General features: G+C 42.5%; 1 protein-coding gene across 1 annotated transcript in view; it reads right to left on the reverse strand.

Annotated features, from left to right (window-relative positions):
• Window positions 1–10,339, reverse strand: part of LOC115224455 (S-adenosyl-L-methionine-dependent tRNA 4-demethylwyosine synthase TYW1) — a 35,516-nt gene that overhangs the window by 5,235 nt on the left and 19,942 nt on the right. The window contains exons 8-12 of the mRNA XM_029795359.2: window positions 9,166–9,309; window positions 6,930–7,091; window positions 2,644–2,762; window positions 1,683–1,792; window positions 276–453 (exon numbers count right to left, since the gene is read on the reverse strand). Coding sequence (XP_029651219.1) covers window positions 276–453; window positions 1,683–1,792; window positions 2,644–2,762; window positions 6,930–7,091; window positions 9,166–9,309 — 713 coding nt within the window. The remainder of the gene's footprint in view (window positions 1–275; window positions 454–1,682; window positions 1,793–2,643; window positions 2,763–6,929; window positions 7,092–9,165; window positions 9,310–10,339) is intronic.

The raw sequence follows: 10,339 nt of genomic DNA on the forward strand, positions 1-10,339 counted from the left end.
ACCAGATCCGGCTACTTAAATCCTTTAGAATTCAGATATCTCTGTCATGTATAATCCTTATTTCTTTGCATTGTTTTGAATTAATCATGCATTATCTTGTAGCTTTGAGATTTCAATGATGTGATTGTATATTTTTACAATGACATTGTTAGATAGGTGTGAGAGGCCTGATATGGCCAGTTGAATCATAAAGCAGGTAGAATATTGTGGGCCGGTTACAGCTGGTTTAAATGTTAAAGGCTTAAAAAACACTAACAATAAAAAACAATCCTTACTGTATTGCATCTGGAAACTGGGCATTGGTTACAAGGAATGTTGAAATCTCTTTGTTGTGAAGGAGATCAATAAATTTATTGATTTCTGGATACATGATTGGTTCTCCGACCAATGATAAAGCGCAGTGCTTCGGTGACATACCTTCGTTGAAACGTTCAGGTAATACACCAGGAACACCTTGGAGAGAGGAAAAAAAAGGAAACGTCACAGTGATGACTAAAACAAAGCAAAGAATTAGAACAAACAGGTTGACACACTGAAACACTTTTATATAACGACATGTATGCTCTTAAACGGATTGCTATATACTCAATCCAGTCCACTCAGGCACCTTTATAGAACATACAGACATGGCTGTGGGGTTGAGTAAAAAACTTCCTAAACATATTGTTTCTGGCTCAAAACTGTGTCGTACCTTAGGCAACTGTCTTGCACTGTATTCTCAGGCTGACAAATGACCTGTGAGTAAGTTTTATAGATTGAAACTGAAACTTCCCATTGTGTATATATATATATATATTGGTAAAAACGGTACGATAACAAAAGAAAGAAAGAGACCTCAATATTATGTAAATAGAGGAAATAGCATTTTTCAGATGGCCAGATAACCGAAGGGATGGTATTGTGGATTTCCACCTCGGCATCCGAAACTCAGAGTTTTATCTTGGCTATTGAATAATTGTCACGTATTATTTTACAGATATAGGCGCAGGAGTAGCTATGTGGTAAGTAGCTTGCTTACCAACCACATGGTTCCAGGTTCAGTCCCACTGCGTGGCACCTTGGGCAAGTGTCTTCTACTATAGCCTCAGGCCGACCAAAGCCTTGTGAGTGGATTTGGTAGACGGAAACTGAAAGAAGCCCGTCGTATATATGTATATATATATGTATGTGTGTGTATATGTCTGTGTGTCTGTGTTTGTCCCCCCAACATCGCTTGACAACCGATGCTGGTGTGTTTACGTCCCAGCAGTTCGGCAAAAGAGACTGATGGAATAAGTACAAGGCTTACAAAGAATAAGTCCTGGGGTCGATTTTCTCGACTAAAGGTGGTGCTCCAGCATGGCCACAGTCAAATGACTGAAACAAGTAAAAGGGTAAAAGAATATATATATACATATATATAAATATACACGCACCTTCACAACAGAATCAGCATATACATATATATATATACATGCAACTTACCCCGTATATTACACATCTAGGCATGTAACTCCTGCAATCAACTGAGATTGGTGAGGGAGTACAATAAGTGGTATGAAGCTGTGAGACCCCAACAACCCAAGCCAACACGAAATAATGGATGTATGATAATGATGAGATATAAAAAAGGATGACTTCAATAACTCATCCACCTTGGTGTGTGGAGTGTACGTTGAGTAAGACCAATGAGTTTCTCTTACCCCTAAACTGTTTTATCATCTTGGTGTGATTTGCAATGGCCCCTTTGAAAATATATTCGGGATCGTCCATTAGCCAGCGCCATTCTGTACCGACAGGGTTTGTGTGATGTCTGCAAGAGAACAAAGACGAATAAGAGAATAAAGATGAGAAAACAATCAGACAGGATAGCAACATCAGTAAAAGAGCCTTTGTGAGCTAATATCAACTTTGTTGTATTCCTTCGCAGTTTATACAGAAAGACACACACACACACACCACACACACAGATAGATACATACATACATATATGGGAAGCACTCTGTCGGTTACGACAACGAGGGTTCCGGTTGATCCGAATCAACGGAACAGCCTGCTCGTGAAATTAACATGTAAGTGGCTGAGCACTCCACAGACACGTGTACCCTTAACATAGTTCTCAGGGATATTCAGCGTGACACAGAGAGTGACAAGGCCGGCCCCTTGAAATACAGGTACAACAGAAACAGGAAGTAAGAGTGAGAGAAAGTTGTGGTGAAAGAGTACAGCAGGGATCACCACCATCCCCTGCCGGAGCCTCGTGGAGCTTTAGGTGTTTTCGCTCAATAAACACTCACAACGCCCTATCTGGGAATCGAAACCGCGATCCTACGACCGCGAGTTCGCTACCCTAACCACTGGGCCATTGCGCCTCCATACATATATATGACAGGCTTCTTTCAGTTTCCATCTACCAGACCAACTCACACAGCTTTGGTTGGCCTGAGGCTATAGTAGTGGGACTGAATTCATTTCTACAGCTGAGTGAACTGGAGCAACGTGAAATAAAGTGTCTTGCTCAAGAACACAACACACAGCCTGGTCCGGAAATTGAACTCACTACCTCATGATTGTGAGTCCAACGCTCTAACCACTGAGCCATGCACCTTCACCACCCTATGAATACTGAGCTGATAAATGGAGCAAACAAAAGTTTCAACTTACCTCCAACAGAAGACACATTTATTGGCACAAGCTAAGCTGGGAGTGGTCTCCATACACCGGTGGCTCTCGATCCCATAGAATGTGTGTTTATAACAGCCACCACGACCTCGTAGCATCGACTGCAACAATGTAGATTCAAAGGAGAGATTGAGAAAAGAGGAGGGCAGTGAGAAAGAGAGAAGTGTTGGAATGGGAAATAAAGACGTGCATCTCTATCAGACACGCCAGAACCAACACAATTATTTTCATGAAATATGCAGTTTGGGTTCGTGCAAGGGAAAAGTACCACGGATGCTATATTCCTGGTAAGACAGCTGCAGGAGAAATACCTAGCCAAAGATAAGCCCCTGTACCTGGCTTTTGTTGACATGGAGAAAGCTTTTGATAGGGTCCCCCGATCCCTTATCTGGTGGTCAATGAGGAAACTAGGGATAGATGAATGGCTGGTGAGGACTGTGCAAGCCATGTACAGAGATGCCGTAAGTAAGGTTAGGGTTAGCAACATGTACACAGAAGAATTCAAAGTAGAGGTTGGGGTCCCCAGGGTTCAGTACTCAGCCCCCTCCTATTTATCATAGTCCTACAGGCAATTACGGAGGAATTCAAGACAGGTTGTCCCTGGGAGCTCCTCTACGCTGACGACCTTGCTCTTATTGCTGAGTCACTATCAGAGCTGGAGGAGAAGTTCCAGGTGTGGAAGGAGGGTTTAGAATCGAGGGGCCTTAGAGTCAACCTAGCTAAAACCAAAGTACTAATAAGTAGGAAGGTAGACAATCCACAAATGTCTTCAGGAAGATGCCCTGCCCGATCTGTAGAAAAGGTGTAGGTAGAAACTCTATAAGATGTACCCAGTGTAAGCTATGGACACATAAGAGGTGCAGCAATGTCAAAGGTAGGCTAACTGGGAAGATAGTTTTTGTATGTGGCAGATGCTCAGGAGCATTAACCTCCGAAAATCTGCAGAAAATAACTTCAGTCACTTTCAAGGGGAAAAACTAGAAGTAGTTGATAGCTTCCGTTATCTAGGTGACCAAGTCAGTAGTGGGGGGTGGGCGCTGAAAGTGTAACTGCTGTAGAATAAGAATAGCCTGGGCAAAGTTTAGGGAGCTCTTACCTCTGCTGGTGACTAAAGGCCTCTCGCTCAGAGTAAAAGGCAGACTGTATGATGCGTGTGTACGAACAGCCATGCTACATGGCAGTGAAACATGGGCCGTGACTGCCGAGGATATGCGTAAGCTCGTGAGGAATGAAGCCAGTATGCTCCGATGGATGTGTAATGTCAGTGTACATACTCGACAGAGCGTTAGCACCTTGAGAGAAATGAGTGTGTACCTAAGAGGCATCAGTTGTGGTGTGCAAGAGAGACGATTGCGCTGGTATGGTCATGTGGCAAGAATGGATGAAGATAGGTGTGTGAGAAAGTGCCAATCCTTAGCAGTTGAGGGAACCCGTGGAAGAGGTAGACCCAGGAAAACCTGGGACGAGGTGGTGAAGCACGACCTTCGAACTTTAGGCTCACTGAGGAAATGACCAGCGACCGAGACCTTTGGAAATATTCTGTACGTGAGAAGACCAGGCAGGACAAGTGAGCCCAGCCCACTTATGAATGCCTTTCCTCCCTTGGACACAAAGACCTGTTGAGGCAAGCGAAGTCGATATAGAACCTCATCCGATGACAGGCACCCATGCCAACGAAGACATGCGAAGACATGTTGGGGAAATCGAAATCGAAGTCAAAATCGAATTGAACCAGCCAGGATCCCTGGTCTGGTGGTACGTAAAAAGCACTATCTGACTCGTGGCCGATGCCAGCGCCGCCTCCACTGGCTTCTGTGCCGGTGGCACGTAAAATACACCAATCTGACCGTACGACAGGCACCCATGCCAACCCCCTTGCTTGCGAAGACATGTTGGGGCAAGCGAAATCGAATCGAACCAGCCAGGTTCCCTGGTCTGGTGGTACGTAAAAAGCACTATCCGACTCGTGGCCGATGCCAGTGCCGCCTCCACTGGCTTCCGTGCCGGTGGCACGTAAAATACACTAATCTGACCGTACAACAGCCACCCATGCCAACCCCCTTGCTTGCGAAGACATGTTGGGGCAAGCGAAATCGAAATCGAAATGAACCAGCCAGGATCCCTGGTCTGGTGGTACGTAAAAAGCACCATCCGACTCGTAGCCGATGCCAGCACCGCCTCGTCTGGCTTCCGTGCCGGTGGCACATAAAATACACCAATCCGACCGTGGCCGTTGCCAGCCTCGCCTGGCACCTGTGCAGGTGGCACGTAAAAAGCACCCACTACACTCACGGAGTGGTTGGCGTTAGGAAGGGCATCCAGCTGTAGAAACACTGCCAGATAATACTGGAGCCTGGTGCAGCCTTCTGGCTTCCCAGATCCCCGGTCGAACCGTCCAACCCATGCTAGCATGGAGAACGGACGTTAAACGACGATGATGATGATGATGATGATGACACATATACTACATTTTTGTTTTTAACTCTAACACTTTGTTGATAATATTCAAAGTCAAGGGCCCAGTCCTATAATGATTCTACTGAAGAACAGAAATGTATGATAGTGGAAGGATCAGTTTCCTTACTCATGTTAGAAACTTCCTCATTTCCTTCTAAATGAACGTAAGCAAGGTTATTATGGTTCTTGTTATATTGTGCATTTCAGGACTGGCTGTAAAATCTTACTGTCAGTAATATATGGAATTTCAGTGACCATTCAGGCATTCATGTAGCAAATAGCCAGCTTATTAAAAAATAATTATTAGCATAGGCGTAGGAGTGACTGTGTGGTAAATAGCTTGCTTACCTACCACATGGTTCTGGGTTCAGTCCCACTGCGTGGTACCTTGGGCAAGTGTCTTCTACTATAGCCTCGGGCCAACCAAAGCCTTGCGAGCAGATTTGGTAGACGGAAACTGAAAGAAGCCCGTCGTATATATATGTATGTGTGTGTATATGTTTGTGTCTGTGTCCCCCAACCCCACATCGCTTAACAACCAATGCTGGTGTGTTTACTTCGCTGTAACTTAGCAGTTCAGCAAAAGACACCGATAGAATAAGCACTAGGCTTACAAAGAATAAGTCCTGGGGTCAATTTGCTCGACTAAAGGCAGTGCTCCAGCATGGCCACAGTCACATGACTGAAACAAATAAAAGAGCAACAGAAGCAGAATTAATACCCTTTCATTACCATATTTCTTTAGAAATACATTACCTTTGTTCCAATTCATTTTGAAAAACTGAAGAATTTAGTAAAATAACTTTATCGATATCAAACTAGTATTTTGACAAAACATTTTTAATCTGGACTAGCACGATGACCCGGCAACGCCGTGTCATAGTGCTAGTGCATGCATGCACACATACATGCGAGTACTGTCCAAATCTCTGACCAATCACATACAGTTAGCTGGCATTCAATTGGCGTATCAAGTTTTGGGCATTTTGACTGGGTTTTGGATAGAAATTCACAAAAAAGTCACTTCTATTGATTTTTTAATGGCTTTGCAGGGTGACTGGGGAAATGTAAAGATGTGCACGACCACCCTTGAACGGTTTTGAATGACCATAGAAAGTGTGAGCCCTCTAACTGAAAAATTGTGGATTTGTATAAAGGACACACACACAGACATTTTGCCGTTTATATATATAGAGATAAAACAAGAAGTCTGTATCATAGAATCAAGGCAGTTTCAGGCAGGGTGCTATCAAAACAGTTAAGGTAACACCAGAGGTAAGAATAGAACCGTTTTCCTTGATGACATGAGCTACATAGACATGTTAAGGTACAGAAAAAAAATTTTTTTTTAATGGCTTTCTGTCAGTTACTACAATGAGGGTTCCAGTTCATCTGATCAATGGAACCACCTGCTCATGAGATTAACGTGCAAGTGGCTGAGTATACCACAGACATGTGTACCTATAACATAATTCTCAGGGAGATTCAGTGCAACAATGTGACAAAGTTGGCCCTTTTGAATTACAGGTACAATTCATTTTTGCGAGCTGAGTGGACTGGAGCAGCATGAATCATTAAAGTGTCTTGCTCAAGGAAATGATGCGCCACCAGGAATTGAACTCATTACCTTGTGATTATGAGCTGAATACCCTAACCAAAAACCCACATGTCTTCACTATACAGAACTACACACTGCAAAGCATACACTCTCTCTCTCTCTCTCTTTCTTTCTGCCGTCTTTACAACAATGATGTCAACAATACATGACTAATATAAATACGATCAACCCAGGTTTCATTTCAAAGACATACCTTTGTCCATCGGCACAGTTTCACACCTGAATGTGTCCCAATTAAACTGTAGCCCTGCTTCTCTAAGGATTTCTTGAAAATCTCTGTAATCATTGGTTTAGGTTCCTCGTTCTTGGTCTGTTTATTTGTTGAAACAATGTAGCCGTTAATCTCTGGCTTTGTCTGTTGAAGAAAATACATAATATTATTATAGATGTGTTCAAATGGCATGGCTGTGTGGTTAAAACATTCACTTCCCAACCATGTGGCTCTGGGTTCAGAATACAGTGTGGTGAGCTGGGAGAATCGTTAGCATGCCGGCCGAAATGCTTAGTGGTATTTCGTCTGCCGTTACATTCTGTTCAAATTCCGCCGAGGTCGACTTTGCCTTTCATCCTTTCGTGGTCGATGAATTAAGTACCAGTTACGTACTGGGGTCGATGTAATTGACTTAATCGACTCGTCTGTCCTTGTTTGTCCCCTCTGTGTTTAGCCCCTTGTGGGTAATAAAGAAATAGGTATTTCGTCTGCCGTTACATTCTGTGTTCAAATTCCGCCGAGGTCGACTTTGCCTTTCATCCTTTCGGGGGTCAATAAATTAAGTACCAGTTACGTACTGGGGTTGATGTAATCAACTTAATCCCTTTGTCTGTCCTTGTTTGTCCCCTCTATGTCCATCGGCACAGCTTTATTGTCCCTTGTGGGCAATAAAGAAATAAGAATACAGTGTGGCAAACTGGGCAAGTGCTTTCTATTATGGCTCCACGCCAGCCAAAGCCTTATGATTGGATCTGGCTGACAGAAACTGAAAGAATTCCATCATACATATATATATATATAATTAAATAAGATTCAGGTAAAAAACCTTGTAGTATGTTAGGCAAAGTTTGTCGAAACAATTGTAGTGATTTTAAATAAAAAAATGTTCATCCCATTTTCTATCATTTATCTCTGGCACGTAAAAAGCACCAACCGATCGTGGCCACTGCCAGCCTCCCCTGGCACGTAAAAAGCACCCACTACACTCACAGAGTGGTTGACGTTAGGAAGGGCATCCAGCTTTAGAAACACTGCCAGATCAGACTGGAGCCTGGTGCAGCCCCCTGGCTTCCCAGACCCTGGTCCAACCCGTTTAACGGACGTTAACCGATGATGATGATGACCTACCTATCTCTTTCTTTATATATATATATATAATCACCATCATTTAATGCCTGTCTTCATTTCTGGCATGGGTTGGACAATTTGACAGGATCCACCAAGCTGGAGCACTGTGTAAAGCACCAAAGTCTACTTCAGCACTTTGTCATGTAGTGGGGTGTGTTTTACATGCTACCGCCATGGAAGCCAGTCTGGGAGCACTGGCATTGATCATGTGCCACCAGCACGGGGAGCCAGTCAAGCAGGACTAGCATCAACCCACACTCAAATGGTGCTTATTATGTATCACCAGCACGGGGAGCCAGTCAAGCAGGACTAGCATCAACCCACACTCAAATGGTGCTTATTATGTATCACCAGCACGGGGAGCCAGTCAAGCAGGACTAGCATCAACCCACACTCAAATGGTGCTTATTATGTATCACCAGCACGGGTGCCAGTCAAGCAGCACTGTCCACGACTACAATTTCGATTTCACTTGTAATCGTAGTCATGGCCAAAAAATGATGATGATGATGATGGACTTAAAGTCATAGCACCAACTACCTGTTCAGTCATTGTGCATTCTCACTCAGATGAATTAATTTGTATCGGGATCTTTTCGGTTTGAACGGCAGTTTTTTCTAGCGGTGTCATATGAAATTGTCACTCATAATTATGACCCTAGTATCAATCTATTGCATTTCAATCTGTTTTAGGGTTGGGGTTAGGGGTGGGGGAAGGGTATCTTTTTTTCTTCAGAAATGTAAATAAACCCAATCTGTTTCTTAAACGAGGGACATATTCATACAGCACAGAATGTTTTCACCTCAATAAACGTCACTGATTGGTTGACGTTTGGTTGAAATTGCAGAAATTGAAGAAAAAAAAACAACGAATATCTTACAAACTATAGAATTTTCTCAATAAAGCCAAGAGAAAAAGATGTTTTATAAACACATTCTACCAGTATACGAAGTTTAAAAGTGTTTAGTTACGTGGAAATTATTTTAAAAAACTGCCGTTCAAACCAAAAAGATCCTTGTATCGTTTGCAATCATCTATATCTTTACTCACAAACATTCATTTCCTTATGTGTCTCCAGACAAACACTTACCTTGGTTTTCTTGACATGTTTCATGACTTTGCCGAGATCTTCAAGGTCAACCAATCCGTTAGACTGAGTGACAGGTAACGACCCTGAGCTTTCTATGTTGTCTGCATCATCTTCCTCCTCTTCACTTGACGTCTCCATCAGTACCTAATTAAAAAAAAATAATTAAAAAAAAACAATTTTTAAAAAATTGAATGCCTTGTGAGTGAATTGGGGAGATAGAAACTATGGAAGTCCCTCAAATTAAATGCTGCACAGTCTTTAAAAAAAATAATAATAAGGACATTGGATTTCACATTATGTCATATCTGGAAACAAACTACAGATTGATCATAGCTAAAACACACCAGATCATAATTCTACTCATTCAGATATTACCTAGGGCTAAACAAAAACAGCAACACATATAATCACAAGCCAACAAGGAAGTCTCTATGAGGTTGTTTGATATGCTAGAAATAGCAACCAATCTACCTCAAATCACAGATGGCTGTCTTTAAAAGAGAAAAAAAGAACACACTGAGTAATATAGTCCTAGATATGCTATATCTATATATATAAAACTGTAGTTGTGTGAGTGTCTGTCCCCTTCGATTTAGATTCCTAACTACTCCCACATTTTGCGGTGCAGTTTAACCAAATTCGGGTATCTTATAGTCGTGATTCATATCGAGTATTAGCGTGCGTCTACGATGAGTCTACGATTTTAAAAATAATTTAACATCATTTTTTATTCCATTTTAATGCATAATTTTTCGTGTCGATGGCGGCGGAGTTGGCGTCCATGGTCACACCTGCACCTGTTTGCTTCCCCTTCTTCCCTCCCTCGTGAAGCTGTGGGGAAGGGAGTGTAAGGAAATCAACGTCGTAATGCGTTGTCAAGGAGACCAGCGTTCTTTTAGAACAACAACTTCATGGCTTGAAGACACCAAAACAGAAATGGCTAAGAAAGCCCGAATTGGCATCTATAAGGGAAGTAACTCTCTAAAAATGCTTAGATAGTTATTTCCCTTACAAACCCGAGCAACGCCGGGCGATACTGCTAGTCTAATATAAAAAATATACAGGATGTCTTTGATCATCAGACTGCTCAACTAAAGCAGACCTGGGGTTAAACAAAGTATAATCGGATCAGCATTTGAAAACAATCACCTCCACTGGTTTTGTTTGTTGTTAA

Source organism: Octopus sinensis, linkage group LG25 (assembly GCF_006345805.1).
Source record: "Octopus sinensis linkage group LG25, ASM634580v1, whole genome shotgun sequence".
Lineage (NCBI taxonomy): Eukaryota > Metazoa > Mollusca > Cephalopoda > Octopoda > Octopodidae > Octopus > Octopus sinensis.